General features: G+C 36.1%; 2 protein-coding genes across 2 annotated transcripts; one reads left to right on the top strand and one right to left on the bottom strand.

Moving 5' to 3' along the window:
• Positions 1–14: 14 nt before the first annotated feature.
• On the bottom strand, positions 15–1,648 carry ifnphi4 (interferon phi 4). Its single transcript, XM_077205764.1, has 5 exons — positions 1,499–1,648; positions 601–678; positions 357–500; positions 191–268; positions 15–107 (listed from the first exon to the last, which is right to left on the bottom strand). Exons 1-5 carry the CDS (start codon positions 1,646–1,648, stop codon positions 15–17), a joined length of 543 nt encoding a protein of 180 aa, XP_077061879.1.
• A 3,654-nt stretch (positions 1,649–5,302) lies between these two features.
• Positions 5,303–27,277, top strand: plekhm1 (pleckstrin homology domain containing, family M (with RUN domain) member 1). Its single transcript, XM_077206173.1, has 12 exons — positions 5,303–5,547; positions 6,984–7,072; positions 11,819–12,063; positions 13,716–14,348; positions 15,157–15,673; positions 15,993–16,161; positions 17,973–18,884; positions 19,851–19,996; positions 21,083–21,276; positions 21,382–21,445; positions 23,551–23,708; positions 25,340–27,277. The coding sequence occupies exons 2-12, from the start codon at positions 7,019–7,021 to the stop codon at positions 25,446–25,448; spliced, it is 3,201 nt and encodes a 1,066-aa protein (XP_077062288.1). The 5' UTR covers positions 5,303–5,547; positions 6,984–7,018; the 3' UTR covers positions 25,449–27,277.
• Positions 27,278–27,996: the final 719 nt, after the last annotated feature.

Genomic DNA, 27,996 nt, shown 5'->3' with positions numbered 1-27,996 from the left:
GTGTTCTTCTAGAATTAAGCCTGAGTGTTGAAGGGGAAAAACTCCAGCTGGTTCATGAGACGTATGACCCGTTTTCTGACGATCTCCCAGCTTTTACCTCCATCCTCCTGTAAGAGTAATGCAACACTAGGATGAGTTTCCACATTTATAGCTGAGGGTTTATCTTTCCATATTAGAAATAGAATCTCACCTTGTGCAGCTCTGTCATGTGTCTCAATCTTTCAAAATAAAGATGCAGCTTTTTGTTCCTCTTCATTTTGTAATCGCCCTGCATTCAGAAAGAAAAGGATGAGTTCCTCCGGCTCGACTGCTGACGACATTACGTATATGCAAATATAAACATGTACTGTACTCACACATGAGCGCAGTCCGTCGATCTGCGAATGGATGATGTTTAAGAAATCTTCACATTTTTTAGCATCCCAGGGCAGGACGGCATCGTCAAAGAGGTCAGTGATCTCTGCCAGAGCCTGAATGACAAACAGGATCTGCTTCTCGGGCTGAAAGGAATACAGACAGATAGATATATGAATATAGCTTCGTAATCAACAGTACAAATCCCACAAAGGGGGGTTATGAAAAATCATCATTTTTACTAACCTCTGCTCTTCTGTGGTTATTGATCAGCTCATATGGGATAGGGTTGATGTCCTCACGGTCATTATGGATTTTCTCACCCTGCAAAATATTCAGAAACAGATTTAATGAAGAGACTATATTGAACAGAATGAACAGATTCTGAATGTTGTTTTATTTTTCGTATCATATTTGATTGTTTTGGGTCATATAGTATGATAGTAGTATGAGTATGAAGTTCATCAAAAATTCAGCAGAAATATGAAAGTTGCTGTGTAGAGGTTGATATTAACATGGCCAAAAAGTAAGATGAAAATCAGTAAATCAGTACAGATCTGTACATTACTGATACTGACATAAAATTCATATAAATATCAGTAGATCTCGCAATAATGTTTCTTAGTAAGATGATATTTAAATGTTTAGTTTTAAGAACCATGGAGCAAAACATATAATACAATGATGATTGACAGATGTACAAATAAACTTCCCTCAAAAGCCTGATGCATCATATTTATACTGACATTTCAACATGATTATTTTTTCAAGTAATCCAGTAAACCCAAGTTACTTCAGTCCAGTGAGTGTTCATCTTAAAATATAACTAACAATATAAAAGGTATTCTTGCGTTTATTTTACACATGTCACTTGACATTTCTACATTGTACTAAAAGACCTTTTACTTTGTGAATTATCCATGTGAAGATTGAATTTTTCAGCTAAATGTTGGTAATGTAGAGGCCTTATAAAGTCATGTATTGAGTATGATACAGAATAGAGTTAAAAAAACTTTTCGAATTTTTTTTACACTTACAGCCCTTCATGACAATTTTTAAATACAAATATTAGTATCGCAATGAATAGCTATAAAATATAGGTATGAAAAATAATGATTTGAAAAAAAATCGCAAAAACACTCACCATCGTTCTGATCAGATCCAAAGAGATTCCATGAAGATGCTGAAACTTCGATTGACTTTGATGACTTTGTCTGGTCCACCTGCAGCTCAGCACAGAGCTGATACACACTGCCAGAAGAAGGCAGAGCTGGAGATTTAAACGAACATTCATTCTGTTGTCTTGACTGATCAGGGATTCCACAGGTTGATCCACTTGATGATGAGCTGCTGCTGTTTCAGTCCTCCTGTTGTTCTTAACTGCTGTTGGATGATATTGTCTCTTCTCCTCCATGCTGTCCTCCTTTATAGGCGGTGTCCTATCTCGTGAACCGAATATGATATTCACTTTTCAGATGTCAGCGGCCGCACACCTGAGAGATATAGGTAAACCACAGTGCGCATGCTTGAGAGTGAGGGGGAAAGTTTAGCGTTTCATCAGAATTCCTTCAGTGACCTCTCATTGTGTACAAAAATAACAAGCGCAAATACATTACACCTGAATAAATACAGTATAAACACCACAGGAGACCTATTGTTACTATTTAGTAGCCCTACGATAACAATGAAGAGAGAGAGAGTGAATGGACTCGTGTTGCCTTGTAGATAGGCTAACGAACACAACTTCTAAATAAATAAATAAAGAAATTCCATGATAGTCCTACTGTTTAGCAGAATAAAGTATAAATCAATGTTGGAGACCGTAGATGTAGCCTATATATTAATTAAACAAATGTTTACATGTGAAGGCTACAGCGTGTGTTTTGTTTATTCATTTATTTTAGTAATTTATGTCTGTTTGTTTGTTTGTTTGTTTGTTTCATGGTTTGCAGAAGAAGAAAGGTCAGGTTTCTTTGCGCTTGAGTGTGAACTTTGACTCTTAAAAAGAAATTCCAAAACGGAATACCTTAGAAAGTGAAATCGAAAGCCAGTGACGTCGTGAGTCATGACGACATAGGCTACCTATGTCATATTTCAATTCATCATTGAATGCACATTAATTATTACATTTCAATTATCTATTAAAAGAATTTTAGTCAGTGAAAAGACTAATTCCGTGGTCGAAAATCAATTATAAAGAGAAATATATGCCTATTATCAGTTTAACAAATGCTGCCCGGTAATGCTGATGACGTAGGCCTAATGCCTTGTGTTGAAAACACACGACGGATGATGATGATGAAAGAAGAGGAAAAACAGGTAATGATGATGATAATAATAATAAGAAAAAATAATAAGAAGAATAATAATAAGAAGTAGAAGAAGAAGAAAATTTTAATAAAAAAATAAAACCTGTTGCAGCCAAAACACTAAAAGAAGGGTGAAGGTAAAGTGGGACACTTTTTGTTAAATGTGTGATTTAGATACCTATATGTTTCTGTTCTTTTCTTATTTTGTTAAATTTAAGGTCCAGCTATTTCAATTTGAATACAGTTCATATAAATAGTTTTTTTTTTTTTTTTTTTTGCCAGGTATAAACATTTTGAGATCATGCACTCCAGACAAATGTATTTTCAGGAAATGTTGGCCAGTGGTCAGATAAAGTGGGCTATCCCTGATTTATCAAAAATGATCCTGTGTCAAAAACACAATTTATTAGCACATATCATCATGGCTATTCAACAACATTAAACAAACCCAAAAACATACAGCTTTAGGCTATGAGTAAAATTCATCAGTTCACTCAATGCATGTGTAAAATTTAAAACAACGGATAAAACATGTTGTGCTGACATTAAATTGAATGAAATCTGAATATTGGAATATTTAGAAATGAAAATGAACTCTACAACATAATAAAAATGTGACTATAACATGCAAGGCTACCAAAAATCTAATAAGAGGACGATTCAATATGGCTTTTTCCTGTCTATTTTCTCTCAATTAACTTTAATTGTGTTCATATTTTAGAGCTATATACTCTGCATCTAATGTTGCCCCTCTCGTCCTTTCTTCTTCTCGTTCTTTCTTTCCTTTCTTCCATCTCTGACTTGAATTTCCTGACAGTACACTCTAAACTGTCTGTTTTCTAAAAAAAAATATACATGTCAGCTATAAAATAACCAGTGAATGTCAATTTGGGAATAATTATTCAAGGTTAAAGGTCGCTCGCTTTACTTGAATCCCACTTTATCTAACATTCAGTCAAAGTGGGCCAGCAATATTTAAACACAAGAAAACTTTAAGCCTTTTAGTCTTTGCATTCCTTATTAACTGTAGTAACAAACAATAGTATTTGTCAATACAAAACAAAACAATAGTAATAGAAATGTTCTTTCATATTGAGGGAGTTTTTTGATGTGTGGTCACGACCACCAATGTCATATTGCATCAACCAAAACTATTTTATCATTTAAAGACTGTACAACTGTACAATAAAGCTTAAACGACCCACTTTACCTGCATTCACCCTACATACATAAGCTAAACATAAACGTATAGCCTATGGAAAATAGCATAGGCCTGTATAATAGCAAATAAACTCTAATCTTAAATAAATGAAGACAGGCGTAAAATAGTCAGGTTTTAAGGCTTTATTTTTATATGTCAGTTAGTGCGTATAGAAATATTTTACATTATTTGTTATTTTAATTTAATTGTTTTGAAACCCATGTGTGAAAAGTCTTACATGTCACAAAGGGGTTGTAGAACAACCATATTTTTCTGAAGCTTTATTTCTCATTAATTAATAATTTTTATTGTCACTTTTATGCAATATTAGGCTATTTCTTGTAAATTTGATTGTTCTCTCTACTTTAAATTACTTTTCCGTTTTATTCAACTATGCTGAACACGCGGATGACCTGGTCATTCTTTGTCCATATAGTGCTGGCCTTCAGCAGCTTCTAAGGGTATGTTCCCAGTACGGCTTGGACTTTGATATTATACGTTCAATTCTAAGAAGAGTAATATAATGATTGCTAGAAGCAGGGAGGACAGTAAACTCTCATTTCCTGCTTTTTATCTGTCTGGTACTTAAAGTGTGTGATGAGGTCAAGTACTTAGGACACTATATAACTGATGACCTGTCTGATGATAGGCACATTCATAGACAGTCTTGTTTGTTGTATGCACAAGCTAATTATGCTGAATCGCAAATTTAGTATGTGTTCACTTTTTGTGAAGAATACACTTTTTAAAGCTTTTTATTCTCCGATGTACACTGCCCACTTGTGGCGGCGTTATAAAAAAAGCAGTATGCAGAAACTCAAGGTGGTATATAATGATGGTTTGAGGCTGCTGCTTAAATTGCCACGAGGGGGCAGTGCGAGTCAAATGTGTGTAAGTGTATTTACGTGTCCTGCTGTAGGCTACTCAGGAATCTCATGTACAAATGTATGTGTAGACTAGCAGAGTCTCATAACAGCATCATCGCAACACTAGTGAACCCTGCATTGAGTGCAGTTAGGTTCACTTCGGGTTTGTGGAATGACTGGCGCTTTAGTCTATATGCCAATATTTGAACTATTTTTTATTTATTTTTATGTATTTATGTATTTTTTTATTTATTTTTGTATTGTGGAATTTTGACTGTGTAGGCATTGTTTACAATTTTTTTGTTTATTTATTTATTTTTTGTTTTTTTGTTTTTTTTGTGTGTGTACTTTATCTTGTATAGTGCTATGGACCATTTTATATGTATGTTCTGAATAAAGAATGATGATGATGATGATGATGATGATATGCTGATTGTTGGTTGTAACATTTCATTCATTTCCATCAGACATAAATCCAGCATTTAGAAAATAATAATTGACTTTCGCCGTTGTTTTATTGATTCAGGTCATCTCGCTGGAGTCTTCAACACACTCAATGCTGCGCACGAGTTGCGCAATAGCTCCATTCGTCAAAAGGAACACGATGAACCTTGCGTTCATTTCCCATCCTGCCTTTCGCGTCAGCTGATCTTATCAAACCGCCTGTGATCTTCTTTTTTCCTGGATCAGTGAACGCGAGTGACAGAAGTCACACGACTCGTGCTCATGTCGATTCGGTAAGAGGAAAGAAAACACATCAGCCATGACCGTGTATTGTTGAATCGGAACCGCGACAGAAAAACGCAGAACAAACATGGTGAGTGTACGAGTTTATTATGCTGCATGATGTATTAGCAATAATACTACTAATAATGATAATAGCATTGTTGTGTAATGAAAGATTCGAGAGCAATAAGAAAGTCTATATAGGTTCGTGTGTCATATAAGGTCGTTTGGAGCTTCTGAACTCATGATTAAGTTAATTCTCAACGGGGATGAAATAAAATACTTTTTAGAGATTAAATGCTACTGTTTTGACCATATAAACAATGCTTCTGAATGTGTTGTGTTATTCTTTCCTATTCAGTGAGTAAACGGTCGTGAATTTTGTGTTGTCTTGAGTCTCTAGTGCAAATGTCATAAAACAATATGATAAAACATAATACAATTTAATATACTTTGATAAAAGAGTACTTATTACTGAAATAATGTAGTTCATGTTAGTAATATGCTTAAGTGCAAAGTGAATGTAATGTGTTTGGACACCATTAAATGTATTATAACTTAAATTTATATTTAAAAAAAAGTTAAACTTAATAGTGCTTGTTTGACCCACTTAGGTAGGACCGAAGTACATTTTTAAATGTAATTTCATAATTACTTCTGTTGTCTTTTAAATATGGTTGAATTGTACTGCTGAATGTACATACAAGCATTTACTGGATCAACTTAATTTGATGTAAAATGAACAGGTTAACACATGCATGTACTTCATTGACGTGTGACAGAATCTAGGCTATCTGAAGAGGAAACTTGTAGGCTTGTGTGTATCAGTTCCACTATTCGCTGCCTAAACAAAGACTGCCAGTAATTACGCTTTTCTTCTCCTCATTGTGGTTTTATTAGCTACCCTATAATCTCCTTTATTATATGAACATGTAGGGAAGTGTAACATGAGTTGTAACACCATCAGTCTAACAACCTAGAAAAGATCTACAGATTAAATCACTACTTTATATGAGCTGAGAGAACAGAATTGGTGTCATTTAAATAAGCAGATTCTCAGGTATAAATTGATTTTAAAAAACAGGCACAAAAGTATTTCATGTACATGTTTAAAAAACATCATGGCTGAGAAACACTGAGAGTTGTAACACTTTCCAGCGTAGAACAACAGATGGCACAAATTGAAAGAGCGACCAACATATACTCACACTGTCTGTTTGAGTTGTTTTATGTGTTTCTGGTGTTATTTGTGTTTTGAATGAAAGTGTTACCTAGAAACAGTGTCCATTATTTGTGTTACATCCCGTGCGGCAGGTTGTAACAACAGCTCTCTTTTTACTATTAATTTACTCTGATTCAGATGTTCAGATTTACACCAATAAGTTGTAGATTTTGAAACTACTTAAGTTTGAGGCTATCACATAATGGAGAATTTGAGACTGCATTACAGTGTTACAAAATGACTGTGCTCCAGTGTTACACAATGTTACTTCCAATCTCCTCTGTAGTCATTTGTCTATTTTGCAGTGTGTAAAGCACGACTAATCGAAGCCAGAGGAGCCATGCTGGCCACCCAAACACCTGAGAGCGGCCCAGACGCAAAAGATGTCAAACAGGTTTGCAACTTCCTCGTCTTTTTGAAGATTAGTTGGATTGTGGACATTACAAGGTCATTGATATGAATGTTTTGACTTTGTTTAGCAGGTTCTTGGAGGAAATTTAATTTGCGGGAACCTGGATTTGTTCTTGTAAACCTGCGTTAAATCAAAGATGATGTGTGTTGTTTGATGAATGTTAAAACACTTTCTCCTCTCACAGCTTATATGCAGAGAAAACTATCAGTAAGCCATGCATAGGTTGATTTGCATGTTAAGTAAACACTGTGGCACTATCATAACATTGTTTCTCATTCTGTTTCAATACAGTTTTTTAAAAGGAGTTTATAGGAAGCCACAGTTTGCGTGTTGTCTTGTAGATGTCAGACTGCACACATAGAATGGAAACTAGACAAGTATTAAGCTTTTTAGAGAAGTGTCTGCTCAAGAGATAAGGTTTTCTCACCGGCCATTTCCTCTTTATCTGCTTAAGACTTTTGTTATTAGCTGAGGTTCTGTAGCACTTTATATTGAAAAGATTTCACATACAGGAATAACTAAAGCAAGACGAGGAAAATGTGTACAAAACTGTTCAGATTCAATCGCTCCATTTACACAAAACTTAATGCACCGATTCAATCAGATTAAAGTAACAACAGGTAGTTTTTTGCTCTCGGGCTCCCCCTACAGTAGGGAAACAGTATTGTCCTCTACTACTGTCCTAAACTGTCATCCTACATGCACGTGCATTTGTTGACAACCATGATAGCCCTGAACACTGTAGGAGGAGGTCACATGCAGGTGTTCTCGCGTGTGTGTAATGTCTTCATCCCAGGTACAGTGGCATATATTTCAGCATGTCATATGAATATAATTTCATGTGTTTTATTTTTTTTATAACGACAAATGATCGCGATGATCACTTTTACAAGCCAGCGTCATTATAGTAGCCTAGTCTATTGGTTACCGTTTTTCTGAATCTATATGATACTTCAATGCAATCACACAGAAGGTTTGCACAACAACAACATGAGGGTGGAAATTAGTCATCCGAAAAAATTGCGACAAGAATCCCGTTTGCCTCTGTATCTAGCAATAATCGGAAATTACACAATCAAGTAACTTTACACATGTAACAAATGAGAAGCTATGAACTCAATGATAATATTATTATCTTCCTCCTTTGTTTGTACATGTTGAGTAGACTACACTTTTTAGGTCAAACATTTGCTATTTGCATTTCATCGATTGCAAAGTTCCAATCAGAACGAGAATGCTAAAAGAACGAGAATAGCGTTTACTAGCTACCAGATTGATAATTCGCTACTCTACTATCATTACTTCATTCATGGAGATAAACGGAGGATAAAATAGCTTCCATAACATAATCAGGCAGCCAAAAAAAACAAAGAGATAGTATGCACGCAATATACTTACTGGTCAAGCATGACAGCCAAGTCAGCATCTGTCGGGAACCCCTCCTCCTCTTTCAGCTGACGCCAGCGAGAAAAAGCTGGCCCAATGTTGATCCTCGTTCTGCCTTTTATGCGATCACTTTCTCTTTTTCTCTTTTTGCTTTCCTCCGACAAAACCTTTGCTTTCTTTTTTCTCTGTGCTGCTTCGGCCATGACTGTATAAAATTTGTCTCGCACGTCCGACTTTAAGGAAGTGGGGGTGGTGGTGGAAGTGACGTATACGCCGTAAAGCAGTCGAATTCTGTAGTTCTCTTTGTTCGCCGGTTACTACCAGAAACCCGAAGTTTAAAAGTACAATTAAAAACGCTACAGACCCCGTCAGGCTATGGCAGACGTGTCATTCAAACTATTGTAAGTCGATGTACCATCACAAGAGACTTGGAAATGTATTATGAAGGTTGAAAAGTTACCTGTTGTTACTTTAATATTTTGTGCAATCTGATACATTCACTCAGGCATCTGTGTTTCGTTAGCTCTTTAATTCTTAGTATTCGTAAGATTCGTACTATTCGTTCTTACGATAATGAAACAAACAACAAAACATTTACAAAAATATATATACATACTGTAGTTAAATATACGTACATTCTTGGACTATACGACATAAAATATACATGCACACAAATTTTATCTTTCAAAACTAATAAAATAAATGTATTTAAATTAAATAAAGAAAAAGAATCTAATAAAATAAGTTGAAGCACACAATTACCCAAACATTGTACATTTTGGCTTACAAATAAAAATATTTTATCTTATAGATCAGTTATTTACTTTAGTAAAAGCAAAACTTATTTAATCTCCCAAGAAACTCACTCATTTTGCCCATTTCTTTTTAAACGTATCTTCCTTTTTCCATTCGAACTCTTGACATTTTTATAACGGTGAATTGTTGTTATATTGTTTCAAATATATTTTAAATACATATACATTTAAGACCTTTCCAAATTAAATAATACTTTAGTTTAATAACGGGTTTTTTTTCTGTGTGTGTATGATCATTCCAAATTACCCTATATGAATTCAGTGGTAATTTTAGACCAATAGACAACAACAAAAAGGCAATATCAAAATAAATGCATAATGTCTTTCTCCTTTTCTGAACAGGATTTTTATCAAATTGATTTAATCTGAAAATCCAAGAATGTTACACTTAAAAAGCTCTCATGAAGGATCTAAAACATTGTGCAAGCTTTTAAAATGAACATCACAGAATATAATAATTGTCTTTGTATCTTAATATTGACACGCATAGAAAGTGATTAATTCAGACCTAACATATCTTCTTAAAGAGGCAGGTCAGATGATCAGATATCAAAAAAGCACATTAAAAGAAAATCTAATCTAAATCTAATCTGTGCCAGTTTCATCTTTCGTCATACTAGGTGCTTATCGTGATTAACAAAAACTCAGTGATTTCTAGTCATCTTGGCTTCATTCTTCCCAGAAACTTGACTACTGAGGTTTGCATGCTATTTGACTTATTTTAAAGTTGCCATGTTAAATTTCCACAGCTTTGATTGACAGCACTTTTGCTCATTTGTAATCAGTCAGCTGACATCAGGTGACAGTCTGTCTGTAGGTATTGCTCCCATTCACATGGCAAAACATGATGACTTCTCGGTTCTGCCTTCTTCTATTAGATCCTCAAGAGGCAGCCTAATGCTTGCAAAGTATTGTGTAAAGTTGTTTTGTTGTTGCAAGAGCTTTTCTTGATTCAGTTTGCTGTCCTAAATGTCACTAGCATTCTAGTGACCTGATCTCAAACCAACCATGCATTAGAGTCAAAAAGCAGCATTTTTGCTGGATCATTAAATCAATGACTATTGATTTCATGCGTTTCCTGGTATTTTCCGCCATGGTTTCTTTGTTTTGTCATCTTGTCAAAGAAAAGCTGTCTAAACCGATGCATTACAGAGTCAAGTCACTTATATTTATATAGTGCTTTATATCAATGTCTTTCTGAATACTCGATTCTGATTGGCTTTAAGGTGTGCATTTTTGATGCACAGGTCGTTCCAAGTGAGTTTAATCATCCTTCTATATTAATGCGCTGTTTTAATTGAAGCACACACACACTCATATGTCACTTGGAGTCGGAGATCATGCTGCTCACACACACAAACATTCAGGAGCACAGAAACGTATCAACGCTGCAATTAATAAAATAGCTTCGCTACTGAATCACTTCATTATATTTCTCAGCAATGAGGGGGGAACATTGCTGGTTTTGAAGTATTTAAAGTCACAGCTTCGTTGTTAATAGAGAGAGACACTGCACAGACGCAGGTAATTCACAAAGGCATCTCTCATCTCTCTCTCGATAATGAATTCAAATAAATGCTATTAGTTCAAATAAATGCTATTAGTTCAAATAAATGCTATTAGTTAATTAGTTCAAATAAATGTAATCATACTACTTTATCACTGTTTCTGATTTAAATAGAACAGAATGCTTGATCTAAAGAGTCGTAACTGACGAAAATAACCAATATTTTTACCCTTCCGGTCAGATATTAGCATTAAGTTTTCAGTGCTTAAGTGTGATAATCCACAGCCAGCTGTGCATTAAACCATTTGAACCATTTGGGGCAGTCGTGGCCTAATAATTAGAGAGTCAGACTGGTAACACGAAGGTTGAGGGTTCAATTCTAAATACCGGCAGGAAATGACTGAGACCATTGAGCAAGGCACCTAACCCCCGATCGCTTCCCGGGCGCCACAGCAAAATGGCTGCAGGTGTCCACCTGTGTCCACGGTTTGCATTGTGTGTGTGTTCCCTACTCACTGTTCCTAGTGTGTGTGCACTAACTTGGGTTATGAGTGGGTTAAATGCAGAGGACAAATTCAGAATATGGGTTACCATATTTCCTTCACGTCACTTTTACATTTTCAAATGAATGCACTCCACTTTGCGTCATGTAGTTCTTTGCCTCTACGCCGTGCATTAAAATAATTTAATGCCCATCTAGCCATGAATTATCCCTTACTTATACAATATAGATTGTTTCAAAACAGCTTCAAAATGATAAACAGAAAAATAACAGAATCAGTGATGCAACTAAAAAGTGACAATAGTGTCAATTCAATTCAGTTAAGTGTTGATTGATCCCAGTTCAATTACTATGTAAAGTTCATCAATTATGAAATGAGTTCAATTCAGCAATAAGCAGCTCTGCAGAAGACTATAGTGTCATTGTCAACTCAATTCAATTCAAGTTCAGTTCATGTCAGTGTAGTCAAATTTATGGAATATTAAACCGAGTGATATTAACCCTTCTGTTGTTCTCAGTGGATCAAGGAAAAGATTGCACGGACGCTAAAAGCCCTGCAGAAGCGTTACATCACCACGGACACTACGGTCACCAGCGAGGACCTGGAGGCGAACCTGCTGTGTTCTGCTTTGGAGGCGGTTTTTATCCATGGAATCAAGAGCAAGTTCATCAGATTTGATGGAGGTAACTTGCGCAAAGGAGGATCACGAGGAGCACTTCCTCAACCTGTCTTCTGGAGCCTGTTGAAGACCGTCACACACAGGTGGGTCATAGGTTAGAATAGCAAAATTTAAATTTATTTCAATAAAGTTGGCTTGAAATAAAAATTCACCCTATCTATTTTAAAAATGCATGTTTTAGATATTATTGTGAACAATTATTTTGTGCATTCGTTTAATTTGGGGGTTAAAAGGGTTTCTATAATGCCCTTTTCCCAAGATGAAAAATAAGTCTCTGGAGTCCCCAGAGTGTGTATGTGAAGTTTTAGCTCAAAATACCCCACAGTTAATTTGTATAGCATGTTAAAATTGTCACTTTTTGAGGGTTAGCAAAGACGTGCCGTTTTTGTGTGTGTCCCTTTAAATGCAAATGAGCTGCTGCTCCGCACAGAGGGCGGAGCTTCAAGAGATTGTGTGTTAGCATCTTCGATACCTTACACAGACACGCACTGGAAATTTCCACCCACCAGCCAATTTAATCCTTTCAGCAAATCAGTTAGCGAAGGCCCCATACAACTTTTTTTTTATCTGAAGGCTCATTGGCTCTCATAGCCTCAAGGGATAGCATGTCTCTTTTGAATTTTGGATGCTAGGGGGAACTAAATGTTATTAATGAGCCTTATTGGATTAAAGTATACACCACTCTTTTCAAAATCATTCCTACACATTTGGTTTTTTTACTAACCAAGTCGATTGATGTTGGTTCATGCTTCAAAATAATTTTAACCAAGTCTTTCCAAGTGAGCAACCTGTCACCCGTTTGGAAACAGAAATAGGCATGTCATGGTGACTCTGTGAGGATTGTGACAAGCCTGTAGGATTAGTTGAATCATGTGGTTTAGTAATTTGCACCAGAGCCTATGGACAATAGTCAAGTGACACTCACTCACTTGGTACACTGAGGCAGTTTGACTCATGCTTGAGGGTTTCTTTCATAGTTAACTCAGTAGGAAAGTTTTCAGTCTTTGTGTTGAGTCTTGAGTGAAGGAGGAGTAAGTCAATAAAGAAAGTACTGACAAAATGTCCAGACAATGGAAATCACAGTATGTTACAATATGATGCAGATCACAATGCGTATTTTACATGCATAAAGATGTAAATTTTTCTGTGGTTCATTTCACTTTGGCTTGTTGAAGAGACAGAATAGAGAAATGCCAGTATTTGTCAATGTTTGCATTTATTTAGACGACCTTCTCTAAACTGGAAAAAAAATGATGTGAATGCACACAAATAAATAAGTATTGACACAATGTTGTGAGAAAAAGAATTGCATTACAGTGTATGAAAATGTCATCAAGTACTCACCTTTATGTCATTCCAAACTTGGAACTCAAAAGAAGTTTAGGATAAATCCTCAAGAGTTCTGTCTATCCATTTCAAGACTTTAATGCTTTTCATAAAGACATAAAAAGTAATCCATATGAACCTAGTGGTTTAATCCAAATCTTCTGAAGAGACACAATCGCTTTAAATGATAACAGATTTAATTTAGGTTTTTATTCATTTATAAGCATTGATCAATGCAAGTCAAACATGGTAAACGGAAGATCAAACATTCATGCTACACGTGCAAGCACAAACATTATTGGTTCTCGAGGCTCAAGCAAGCACGTTTGAGCTTCCGGTTACCGTGACTTTTCAATTTTAGATGAACTAACCCTTTGAGTGATCAGATGCAACTCTTTTGATTCTATAGGGATGTAGTTCAAGAACTGGAACGTCTAAGCTTCATAAACTCAGACATTGGTCGCTGCAGAGCATGGGTTCGCCTGGCTCTAAATGACGGGCTTCTGGAGTGTTACCTGACCTCACTGCTTCGCGAGGGGTCCAAATTGGGCTCCTACTACCAGCCCGGGGCTCTTCTGCTGGACCCGGAGGATCGCGAGGTTCTTCTCACCCTGCTGCAGGGTTTGGCCTCGATGACCTTCCAGCTCTCCTATAAATCAGCTGTGCTGAATGAGTGGACCAACACACCACTGGTCCTCGCAGGCCTTTGCCCCCTCACTGCTGCCGACGAGCACCTTCTGGGCCCCAAGCGCAAGGAGTCTTGGGATACAGTCTCACAGTCATCTGGAGGGTCCGGAAGCTCAGATTGGGCTCAGGAAGCGATTCAGAGGGAATCGAGGAAAGAGCAAAACGAGGGTTGTGAAACGAGCACTCTACTTACCTCATCAAACATCAGTCTGAATACGTCAGGATCGTCACAGCTGTCCTCCAGCCTGAGCTCTGATAGTCTGCTTCAGGGTCAGGAGCCCAGGAGTCCGGAAAAGGAAAGCTGGAGTTGTGACATGGAAATCAGCCACAAAGCACAACAGAACACCGTTACAGAGTGAGTAAAAGTTAGTCTATTCTGTTAAGTCTTGCAACATGTCTCAACCAAGTGATAAATCACTTTGTTTTAAAGTCGGCATGAAACGGAAGTTGCGATTGTTTTTTTCCCCCTGTTGTGACGTGCATCCGAGTGAAACGCTTCTCGAATAAGAAAGGATGGGTGGGATTGGTTTTGTCCGTGGGTAATTAGGGCTGGGGCGGTATGGATTTTTTCCAACCGCCGTTGAAAAGCAAGATTTTCCCGCGATATGGCGGTAAACCGCTTTAAATACCACTTTATTAAGTTTTGTTTTGTAGAAAGCCTTTCTTTAAATTTAATTTCGTTTTGTATAAATTGTACCTTAATTTTAATCACTGTTTCATTGACTAATTGCCTGGAATTAATAAATAAGAAACAAATATAGCAGACATATAATCAGGAGGACGTGGAAGCGCGGGTGCGATTATTTTGATTAAAGATTACAATGCACATTAATTTAAATTTAATAAATCATTTATAAACAATGGTGCAATGTTCAATTTAAAAAAAACAAGAATTGTCGATTTTGATTCCATGACTCCATGACTTTAATCAGAGTTGTACAGAACTAAATATTTTCAAAATCAACAAGTTGGGTAACTTAATAATAATAATTATAATCGGCCTGAATAATCAATCAACTATTTGTCCATAAAATGACAATGATTCAGGGTCATATCTAGCAATATACCAAACCTGGAAATGCCAGAAAGATTATTTGAAAAATTCATAGTTGAAAGAAGTTGTGTTGTCTGAAGTACTTATTTAACATACTTGTTTTTTGTAGAGAGAACAACTCCCCTAGTCAGGATTTGAAGAAGGAAGACTTCGATGCGTTCATGCCAGCTCCAGATATTCAGCTCCAGAGTGACTCTGCCAAACATCCTGTTGATGGAAAAACACACATGGACACGGACACACATCTATTGGATGCAAACATCACAGGGGGATCTAAAGCATGCTCAGAAAAGATATCAGCTGAAGCGTTACTGGAGACAAAAGAAGGAACAACGGAAGAATCCGAGATTCTAGTTATAAGCACAAGACTAAAAGTTAAACATGCAGTCACTGAGACTCAAGAAAGGGAGCAGAAGAGACAGAACAGAGACTCATCTGTTGAGTCCACTTCAGTTTCTACTGTTGAGGAGACCTCCAACCTCAGTAAAGACCCTGACACTCTTCTTCCACTTCCAGAGACCTCTGCTGCCCCTAATTCAGTAGAACAATCCCGAAATGCTGCATGCAGACGTTCCACAAGTACCGTCAGCAGGAAAATATCCTCAGACTCTCTGTATTCCTCTTGTGTAAGTGTTTTCAAAGAATCATATTCTCTCTATAATATCCTTTAATAATATCGTAATATTAATGTACCAACTGACAGGGATCCTGTATAATTACAGCATTAATTGAGAGATTTGAGAGTTTTCCTTAAGAACAATTGATTTGTACTGTATCTGATGTATATCCAAAAGATATCGAATCTAATCGAACCGGAATCAAATCAAAAGCCTGTGAATCAGAATTAATTTGTGAAATCAATATTCATGTCAATACTATATGACCCTGAGGATGGATGCTAATAGATGATGTAAAATGGTCTCTTTAAATCTCTTTGTCTCTCAGAAATCCACATCTTGGATATCAGAGGATGACTTTTACAAGCCAGAAGAAACGGGCAGTTCTGAAGCATATGCAGTCATCGACATCACACAATTGAGCGAGCAGGTGACACCCACCTCTGAACCGGACACCCTCCAGCCACCACCAAGCGTAGTGCACCGGAGACAGAACGGTAAGATGGATAAAACACAGGAATTTGCTTATGCCAAATTCTTGATTAGTAACTACTGGAAGACTTTTGGAAGCCCGGAGTTTCAAAAAAGGGCTATTTCATATGTCTATTTTTGTTGCCTCTGATGTGTTATCTGTGCTTAAATTTTCTTGTATTTTTAACTATGTCCTTCTTGCAGAATAATGACCGTACAAAAACAAAACAGAAGTTTTGGATCGGTAAGATTTTTAATGTTTTTAAAATAAGTCTCTTCTGCTCACCAAGGCTGCATTTATTTGATAAAAAACGTTTACATTTTAAAATAACTGTTTTCTATTGTAATATATTTTTAAATGTAATTTATTCCTGTGATAAAAGCTGAATTTTCAGCATCATTACTCCAGTCTTCAGTGTCACATGATCCTTAAGAAATCCTTCTAATATGCGGATTTGATGCTCAAAAACATTAATTATTATTAGCAATGTTGAAAACAGTTGTGTACAATTTTTTCACGATTCTTTGATGAATATAAAGATAAAAAAACAGCATTTATTTGAAACGGAATCTTTTCTAACATTATAAATGTCTCTATTGTAACTTTTGATCAATTTAATTTATCCTTGATAAATAAAAGCATTGATTTCTTTAATTTCTTTCCCCCAAAAAATAAAATAACAATTTTTACTGACCCCACACTTTTGAAATGTATGTTTAATGTTACAAAAGCTTTCTATTTCAGATTATGTTCTTTTGAACTTTATATTCATGAAAGAATCCTGAAATAAAAATGTAAATAACTTTTTTCAACATTGATAATAATGCGAAATGTTTGTTGAGCTTCAAATCATCATATTAGAATGATTTCTTAAGGATCATGTGACACTGAAGACTGGAGTAATGATGCTGAAAATTCAGCTTTGATCACAGGAATAAATTACACTTTACTATATATTCACATGGAAAACAGCTGTTTTAAATTGTAATAGAATTACACAATAATACAGGTTTTTTTTGTTTTTTTTTATCAAATAAATGCAGCCTTGGTGAACAGAAGAGACTTCTTTTAAAAACATAAAAAATCTTACCGATCCAATACTTTTGACTGGTAGTGTATTTAAACTCTCCTTTGCTTGGTTTCTAGATAAAGCATTTCAACTACTGGAAACTTTTTTATACCAATCCAAATTTAATCTAGCACTTAAGTGTTGGTTCATGCCCTGAACTTTAGGTTTGAGGCCTGACTCCAGGTATGATTGGGATTTCAACCAGGGAAATGTATGAGGAAAGCTCCAGGCGATCCTGAAGGTTGCACCAGTAATAAGTATACTCGGGGTTGCTTTGAATGCAAATCATCTGCCATATTTCAAGTTAGAAGCCTGTAGACTGCAAATGTTTATAAAAAGAAATGAATTTACCATCTCTGTCTAAAATACCCTCACAAATGTCATATTTACTGTTTGCACTGCCTTTTCATGCCTTCTCACTTATTAAGAGAATGTTCTGGGTTCAATACAGCCTAATATCTATTGACATGCCGTGGCATTTGAGACATAATTTTGACTTGTCCCTAGTTTAAAAAAAGGAAGGCAACAAAATGGATGTTAAAGTACCCCTATTATAGCTTTTTCGAATATTACCGTTCATTTATTTATATATACTGTGTGTATATATATATATATATATATATACTGCAAATAATCAATTGCAATATATATTTAAAAATGCTGTTACACTAAACCTTGAAAACAGCAATACCATGAAAAAGACAGATGTTTAATAAAAATTTGAAATAGTGGATGTCTGTATCAGATCATCTGTGTGTCTCTCTCAGGTCTTGCTAACCCGTTCAGGGGTTTGCTGAAGCTGGGTCAGCTGGAGCGCCGCAGTGCGGTGGGCATGTGGTGGGATTACTACTGCGAGCTCTCTCCGTTTGAGTTACGGCTTTACGTCAATGCAGAGGAGCGCATCTGCTATGAAAACCTGTCCCTGCTGCGCTGCGAAGACGTCCGCCTGTCCTCTGGCACCGAGGGCCGTTTTCGCCTCTCCTTCCTAAACAAAAGAATCTACCTGCGGGCACCATCTCATGGGGAGGCTGAAGACTGGGTCGATCGCATCATGGAGGCCATCAGCAAACTACGTCCCATGATGAGAGACGAACATTGGGAGGTGCTGCAAACGTCCAGTGATCAGGAAATCCCCTCGCCAGCACCCTCGAGCCCCGAACGCACCGTCTCAGAACTTCCAGATCCCCCTCAGTTAGATTGGACCCGTCATAAGGACCCAGAACTAGATGCCATAAAGGAAGCGGTGGTCTATCAGAACTTGGAGGAGAAGGGTTGGCGGTCTCTTGTGCTCTCGCTCTCCCTGGAGACCCTGAAAGGTTACCGGGTCCAAGATGACTCTAAGACACCCCTTTTCTCATACTCCATTGCTAACATCAGGGATGTGGTTCCAGATGTTTCATTAGGTAGTCCTGCGTTTTTTAAGATTCTGACTGCACGGGACACACTGACACTGAGGGCAGAGAGCGGTGAGGAAGCCCGAGGATGGAGGAGTCTGATCAGAGGAGCACTTGACTCGTATCTGGAGACGGAGGATGATGGAGCGCTTCAGGGTGTCTCATCGCCCGGCGGCGTCCACAAGCTGGTTCAACACAGACTGAAGGGAGACGGGGAGTTGCTGTCCCACTTGTCTGAGGTCCCTAAGGAAAGAGGACTAGACGCGCAAAATTACAAATGTGCAGGTATGAGAAGATGGCATGATGACTTTTCTTTTTTATCTGTAAATTATTTAGAATTATAATCAAATGAAATTCATACAGACGATGACTTGAACTGTTTGGCTTTCTTAAATATACTAAAGCTATAATTATTTTGTTTATTATATTATTATTTCCTGAAAATAAAAGCATCAAAGTGGTAATATCATTCATATTTGAATAAAATTTTTATCAAATCAAGTTAGTGTGGTGTAACATGCAGGAAGCCACTTTGTGACATCATGTGACAAGAAAACCATTAAACAGGAAATGATACCATAAAGAAGACTCATGTAAACTCTAGTAACTGTAATTTTTAGATCAGTAATAGTCTAATAAAGTCTGGGGTTGGTAAGAGAGACTTATGCTCTCCAAGGCTGCATTTATTTGATAAAAAAAATACAGTAAAAACAGTAATACTGTAAAATATATTCACAATTTAAAATGTTTTATATTTTAATATTTTTTCAAATGTGATTTATTCCTGTGATCAAAGCTGAATTTTCTGCATCATTACTCCAGTCTCCAGTGTCACATGATCATTTAGAAGTCATTCTAATATGACGATTTGCTGTTCAAGAAACATTTCTTATTATTATTAATGTTGAAATCAGAATAAATGTTACATTTCAAATGTAGTATTCATAGTGATAGACAACATGATATTCATGATTTAAAACTATTTCTTTAATCATTGTTTGAAAAGTAAAAATGTATGGGAAAAAATATATATTTTTACTTGGTTGCACCAAGAAAGCAAATATTACATTAGAGCTGTGCACATGCACTTTAAAATGGATTTGTCTAGTCTTTACTTTTCATCGCCCCAGAAACGAGCCATTAGCCACATGTTTCTTTGCTTTGTGAGACCCTTCTGTCGATATTGAAGTGTTTTTCGCTGTACCTGTGCTCTCTGGCACTAAGTAAAAGCTCTTGTAAACGTGTTCCCAGGTTGCCCTCGGCAGATCGGCGTGTCTTTCGGGAGAGCCAGACTCTGTGAGTTCTCAGGCCAGTACTACTGTGATTCCTGTCACCAAGGAGACGCATCCATCATCCCCTCCCGCATGGTGCACAACTGGGACCTAACAACACGCGAGGTGAGCACGTTGATAATTTTTTAAAAATCTTTCTTTATGAATTTTTTTGCTTTTAAATGCTTTTTTTATTAACATTCACTTCCCATTTTTCTTCATTGTAGTTCTTCCTGTAGTCCAAGTTTTTATTGTCATATTTTTACAGCTATTAAATTAATAATCAATCCAAAGTATTTTTTTTCCTTTTTTAAGCTTTAAGGCTTTTGTTTGATAAAATTCACATGAAACGGGTAACACTTTACAATAAGGTTCCATTGATTAACATTAGTTCATGTATTAACTAACATTAACTTACAATGAATGATTAATACATTTGTTACAGTATTCCTTAGTCTTTGCCAACGTTAGTTAATAAAAATACAACTGTTCATTGTTTGTTCATGTCAGCTCAGGTCCATTAAATGATAATAACAAATACTTTTGATTTTTGATAATGTATTAGTAAATGCTGAAATTAACATCAGCGAAAATTAATAATAAAGGCTTTAGAAGTATTTTCACTGATAGTTCATGATAATTAATATAGTTATTGTATATAAACCTTATTGTAAAGTGTCACCATAATATGCTGATTTATACACACCTGTTCATAAGTTTGGGGTCAGTATGATTTTTAATTATGACTTTTCTTAAACGATGCATTAAATTGAACAAAAGTGACATTTATATTGTTACAAAATATTTCCATTTAAAATAAATGCTGTTTTTGAACTTTCTATTCATAAAAGAATCCTGAAAAATACATATCACTGTTTCCACAAAAATGGCAAATCAGCATATTAGAAAGATTTCTGAAGGATCATGTGACATTGAAGACTGGACTAATGACACTGAAAATTCAGCTTTGATCACAGGATTAAATAAAAATGTTGAATCTATTCAAATAGAAAACAGTTATTTTAAATTGTACTGAACCCAAACTTTTGAACGGTGGCGTGTACAGTATACGCAAATAATTATGCTTTGATTCTAAGACAGTATTATTATTGCAATAACATGTTACATGAGATAAGGGCAAGCGGCTTCTCTCTCCTGTGCTTATTTGTTACAGTCTTTATTTCCTTCAGCTGTGTGTGTCTATATGTTCAGGTCTCAAGACAAGCCTTCAAGCTGCTGACTCAAATAGAGCACGAGCCGCTTCTGAACCTTGATGTTTTGAATCCTGACCTGTTTGATCACACCGACACCGTGGCTAAAGTGCAAACCCTGAGGCAGAAACTTCGTTTCCTCGGAGACTACATCCTCATCTGCCGCAGCAAGATCAGCAAAAAAGTCCAACCCAGGTGTGTTTGTGTGTGTTCTTAGATGCATGTTTAGAATTTGCACACCATTAAATCTTTAATAGATGTTTGCAACAGATTCGTTACAAGTTTTTTATTTATTTCCAGACTTCAGCAGAGGACTTATTTATTGGATAACAGTGATGTGTACAGTGTATTGGACTTCCAGCAGGTATTTATTCAGTAAAAAATGTATTGTGATTTTAACAGTAAAAGATTCTAAAAAAAAAACGTGTTAATTGGTGAACAGTAAGTGTCCTTACCATATACGGTGAATAACTGGTAATAGATCTAACCTTACATTTAAAATATTATTAAATGTGCAGTTTTTGGAAGTAAAAAAGAACAATTTGTATAATTTACAGTTAAGTGAAAAAATGTAAATTGGCTACTTAATTTTTCCTTATCAGTTATGTACATTAGGGATCTAACGTTGTTAAATGAATTTTTATTTTATTACTTTAGTGTCGTGTGTTACCATTACCAAAAATTCACATTTAGACGTAAGTGAATCAATCAAAACTAACTTTAGCTTGAAAAAACATTTTTATAGAACCACTATCTCTGTTACCTTAAATTATATGTTTATCTCTGTAAAGCTGCTTTGAAACAATCTACATTGTTAGAGGCGCTATATAAATGAGGATGACTTGACTTGACCATGATGGTGTTTAGTTTTTGTGTGAATGACAGCTTTTATATATTAGTATTTACCTTCTCATCTTGTGATTAACTTTGATTCATCATGTGACTTTCTCGCCACCACCTGTTTTTGGTTATTGTCTGTATTACAAAGGTACAAAATCGATATTAGTATAGGTTGGTATATTAACATATCAGTTAATGAAATGCATTTTTACTGTAAATTTAAGCTAAATCTGTAATGTTTCAACTTTATTTTTTACGGTAAATTTCAGCTGTCAGTTTTTTTACTGTAAATGTCATGGGTGTAAACTACTGTAAACTAGGGGTGTGTGATAGGTATGATCTATGATAATATCATAATTACCTATTTAAATGATGTGCAAACTGACATTAGCTAGGTTTCCATCCACCTATTTTTATGCGAATTTTGGGATATCTCATAAAAACATGTTGGAAATTTATACTCATCTTGACCCAGCTTCATTAAGATGCGTATAAATGAAAAACTTACATAAAAGACTCAATTGAGGTAGATAAAGTTTTTATACGATAAGAAGACATGCGCATAAACTACGCTGGAAACACATTTACCGAATACATCCCTCGATGTGCAACAAAACACTCACGTGACTTTGCCTTAATAGAGGATGTGAATGGATAACTGGACTAACTAGCGGACCAATCGCGTCACACGGCATCTCACATGTTGGTTTGGTCATTCTAAAATGTCAGAGCCAAAGTCTGTAATCAAAATGGTTGACTATATTTACCTCCCAGAACTGACTCGCACGATTGTGTTCCCAGACACCATGCATACGAATGCAAGATAACATGACAGCATTAATTGCGTTTCGTCTGCGCGCTCTGAGGCGCAAGTCATTTACGATGCCACAGTGGCTTTCCCGATATCAGAAACGTCCATTTTTATTACAGATATTTTGTGCCATTTTCTCAGTAAGTGATGATTTTGTTTTCTTAAACACATGGAATGGAAACAGGGCTTTAGTTTTGTGCGATATTACAATTTTGCGCACAAGTTTAAATTCGCAACTGTTGATGAAAATATAGCTGTTATTGAGATCTGGAAATAAACAAATGAGTTTCCTGTCTTATAGTTTTATCAAATTACACAGTTCAGCCATTTCACGAAACCCTGAGTGCTGTTTTTCCTGAATATCAGCATGATTACGACTGTCATATTAATTTTATAAAACAGCCAATAAACAATATGCTAACATTTTGAATCATATTTTCTGTATTTGCTGTTTTGTCAGCAAAAAATTCCAGATGAAACCTCTGAAAAGATCTGTTGTGCTTGTCCGATCAGCCATTTGATGAATCATTTGAATGATTAACTCTGATTTAAGTTTTAGTTTCATATATCATTTAAAAAAAAAAATTAGTTTTAGGGGGCAGATATTGCCTCATAGCACAGACTATGAGAAGCTTCGGGAGTCAGCTGTCCACAACAGGTTTAAACCAGCCAAGGTACCACCACAAAAACACACTCAGCAAAAAAAAAAATTTTTTTGTCAATATGGCACACCCTTAATTTGACAGACCCCCTAACCCTTGTTGAAGAGTGGAGTCCTATTACTTTACATGATCAGACTTGTGTTTTTTCGCACACAGATAGCAGACGGGCACTATGAATCTTACCTGCAGTCTCTGATTGAGTTTGGGTCCAAGCACGTGCACAACTGCGACCTTTGCACCCAGAGGGGCTTTATATGTCAGATCTGCAACTCCGACAACATCATCTTCCCTTTTCAGTTTGACAGCACCTCCAGGTATTGTCATATAACACACATTATACCTAAAATATATAAATGAGGTTGCCAGGTCCCGGAAGAATGTCCATCCCTACCTACTCAACATGATGAAAAAATGAAAACCAGCCTAATTCTTTTCTACGTCCAATCAGTTTTTATTTAGATGATTTTAGCTAGACTAGTTTATGGCCACATGCATACAATAAAGTTTTAGGAGTGACATCTAACCGAAACTGTGATGATTGCAGTATTCTTGCAGTGTTGCCATGTCCACTTATTATAAGTGTTTTGGGGCTTGTTGTGAGGACAAGATTTTGAATAGACTTTGGCTTGTTTCCTAATGTTATCCGGGTTAGCACCAGGTTAACCTAGGCTAGCTCTAGCTACTCACCAGGACACCTGGCCAACCCTCCACTCATTTTCCTCACACCAAGCATTGATAACTCTTTGAGGGCCATGATTTCTGGCAATTTCCTCTCCTCTCTCACGCCTGACCGGTTCCATAGTCAAGCCACAAACAGTAGGAATCTAGCAGAGTATGGGTTGCTACTCCCTCTTATGACGTCATCACCCAGTTACAGTAAAAAACATGCTACCTTTGAAGAAACCCCAATAAATATTATTTTAACGCATTTTAAGACAGAAATGTTTAAATATATGCATATTGAGCACTTTCATTTACACATTAATTGGTTGTGGTGGTTATCCTGCAATTTACACTTTAAGCTTCACTCATAGAGCGATCAAGTAGTTATTAAAGTGGGCAGTTGCAGATTGCGATATTTTGGTCTTATTTTCAGCATAAAGCATTTGGATTTATTTCGGTTTATTCTTGTTTGCTTTTAATTTCTAGCAAGATCTAGCAACACGAATGAGTCAAGGCTTGTAGGCTACCTCTCTTCCCGTGATTTCTTGCATCACACGCATACAGAAGAGAGACACATCTCTGATGTGCGTTCTTTTTATGTCATTAACAACTAGTTGGTCAGTTCGGATCCGTACACGCACTGTGTAGAATTTTTGTAAATGCGGTTGTCACTACCTTAATTTTTCAGGAGTTAATTGTTTGTAGAATGTGGCTCTCACTCCTATAAATACTTGTGTACAGAACAGGGTGAAGTGGTTTAATACAGGGGGTTTTGATCTTTTGAAATGCGAAATTTTAGTACATTTTAATGTTCAAATCATTTTCATTTGTGACAATATAAATTTACTGCCGAAATCCAAATTTGTATAATTTTTTACTGCACCAATGTTTTTCCATGAACCATTAAACTTTGCATATGACAATGGACAATGAGCCCATTTTGTGACATTTCTCAGCCGCCACAGAGTTAAATTCAAGGCCTTGAAATATGACGCACTGCAGCCCTGACGAAAGGCCACATTTAAACGCTTTTTACTGTATCAGCCTTTTTAAACGGACACAAGGCTGTAATATTAGAGGTATACAGTACTGCCCTATGGAAGGCCAAATTTAGAGCAAATAGATCTTTATTAAATCATGCGCATCCATACTCACTGCCATTTACTATGAATACATAGACTTATACTATGAATAAATAAACTTTTACACCATTTTTTCAGATTGCTGTGCCGACACTTTTCATCATGAGAATGGTGGTGTAACTCTGTTTTCTGTTTCTCAGGTGTAGTGTCTGCAAGACGGTGTTTCATTCCTCCTGTAAGGCCAAGTGTCCGGTCTGTCCACGCTGCGTTCGAATACAGAAGTATTTGGAGAGGGACTTGGAGGACTGATTTAGCTGTTTGTTAAAAACATGAAGGTTTCTAAGAAAACATGTGCCAAGTTCTCTGTTGCTCTCGTATCTACAGAGCTCAAAATCCAGGGTTAGTACCATATTATTGTAAAGTTATCTTATTTTTCTCAGTTAGCTGACCAACTGGAAGCGCTTGTTCTGTATTTCACACTAAGAGTTTTATTGGACTCATCAGAAACTCGCCTTAAGTGCACTTATTTACACATGCATATGTACATATTTACTCACATTAGAACACCCATGTATGTTCATTCCTGAGATGTCAACAATCCCAAAAACAATGGTGGAAGAACTGTTATTAAAGCTATGATTTTTGCTTTTTAACTTTATAAACAGAATAACATTCAACGGTAATTCTATTCTCTGGCCTTCACTTGTTATTCTGCAGGTTTGTGTTTGGAATCATAAGTCTTAGTTCTCTCTCTCTCTCTCTCTCTCTCTTTTTTTTTTTTTTTTTTGCATTTTCATTATTGATTAAGTCCAGCCAATAAAGTCATATTTATGAAACTTAAGACAATTAAATGCCAAGGATCTTAAAGCTCTTGTTTTTATATTTTCTTGTTTTTTTTTACTATTGTTTTACATCTGAATGTCACATGCCAAGTTTTATATTAAGCATTACGAATTTACAAAACATTGTGTGCATTAATAAGCATATTCTTGTATATGCAGGAATTGTACGCACCTATTAAAGAAGGTGGTTAATGAAATTATGAAACGTAATAACACTTACAACCTCCTTTAACGGGTCATTTTTGTACTATACTGTGCCTTTATTTTCAACTCTCGTTGTAGCATTCATTATCACTCAAATGGATTGTTCCAAAAATGTAACTATTATAAGCCAATGTGAATTATTAATGTATGCCACAAAATCAGAAAGTATCTGTGGATGATAAAAAGGATCAACTCTTTTTAAATATTTGATTCTTGGTTTAATGAATGTATTGCTTTGCCTATGAAGGTTTGACTCCTGCTTCATAAGCACTTGTTTTATATTGGAAACTGAATGAGAGAGATAACATTTTTCTTTTTGAGTTCTTTTTGTTTTGTACTTTTTTTAAACAATGCTGTTTTTCCTGGTTTTTTTATGACAAGTTCATTACATCACCTGTTAAAGGAAAAACTCCCAGATGACGTTCTGTCTTTCTTATCTTCTGTTTTTCCACTCGGGGCAGTGTCACCTAAGCTAAAGTCTCTCAACATAAATTGGCAGGCGGATACTCTTTTTACAGTCATGAATACTGAAGCATTTGTTTTTGATCTAAATTTAATGTTAACTACTTTTCTTTTATTGTTAATAATTATTTCAGAGTAAATGTTTTTCTCCTCATAATACTGTGCATTTAGTCATTGGGACGCTTTTAACAACAATATTTGCAGTACACACAACTACCTGAAAACTTTATCTGTGCTCCTGCGTGTTTTAAGCTGATCTCTGATCTCGTGCTGTCTATAGGTGTGTGTTCGTGCTAATGTAACTTAAAGAAACAGCATTCCCTACAATCATCATCAGCTATTGAAAGATGGATACATATTTTTGTCTAACTTGTCATTCTCCTCAAACCACATCAGGTCGCATTTGTCTCTGACTGGTTCTTCCTGTTTTCTTACCTCATGGCACTCTTTTTCTGTCTGTGTTTGTTTCTTTCCATCCATCATCTGCATACACTAGTCTATACCAAACAAACTCCATCTAAAAATGTGTTTGCAAGCGTATTAGAATCTTGAAATGAGTGCAACTTGTGTAACTAAACCTTGATCAGAGTTTGAATAAAATATTTTTACTTTAGATACTACAGAGAAAAACTTTTGTTATGCACTGGTCAATTTTGAACGATTTTGCTTCCATGACATGTCTTTTTTTCAGACTAGAGGAAAGAAAGCATCCAAAATGCATGTTTAAGTGTCTAATTTATGACACTTTATCTGTTTACATCTGCATGGATTTCAATTACATTTTTTTTTTTCAAATTCAGTCAATACATGATCAGTACTTTTTCCAGTTTTTTTTTTTTTTTTGATTCACTTTGGTAAGCCTATTAGTGTTTATTTTTGAAACCGTGCGCGATGGTTTTCGCGGGAGATTGTGTAGGCGCTAGACTGGGGCTTTAGCCCCACCAAAAATAAGCTTAGCACCGGCGCAGTGCTAACCAATGTGCCTACAATTGTTTTAATGGGGGAGGAGTCACGAGCAGGTACTTTGTATATTTGCAATGTATTGATAGAGGGAATATATGTCAAATACAATAATGTATAATTTCTTTCATTAGCGATGGTTCATTATTAGCACCCCCTTTGAACTGTTAAGCACCCCCAAGAAAAAAATCCTGGAGCCGCCACAGGTCTGCTCATATCCGTAAATAGTGAAAAGTTGCTCCGGCACCATTGAGGCTGTATGGTGTGTTAGTGGCATAGGTTAGTTGTCACAAAGGGCTAGAAAGGTTGACATGGAGCATGCTAAATTTCAAACTGCTGGGAAATCACCCGTTTTAAACAAACGCCAAACAGAGGAGAGTCTACTGGCA

The sequence above is a fragment of the Siphateles boraxobius genome, unplaced genomic scaffold (genome assembly GCF_051911475.1).
Source record: "Siphateles boraxobius isolate OS27281-9 unplaced genomic scaffold, OSU_SipBor_1 55, whole genome shotgun sequence".
Taxonomy (NCBI): Eukaryota; Metazoa; Chordata; class Actinopteri; order Cypriniformes; family Leuciscidae; genus Siphateles; species Siphateles boraxobius.
Note: the sequence above shows the minus strand (reverse complement) of the source record. Positions and strands in the feature narration are given on the sequence as shown.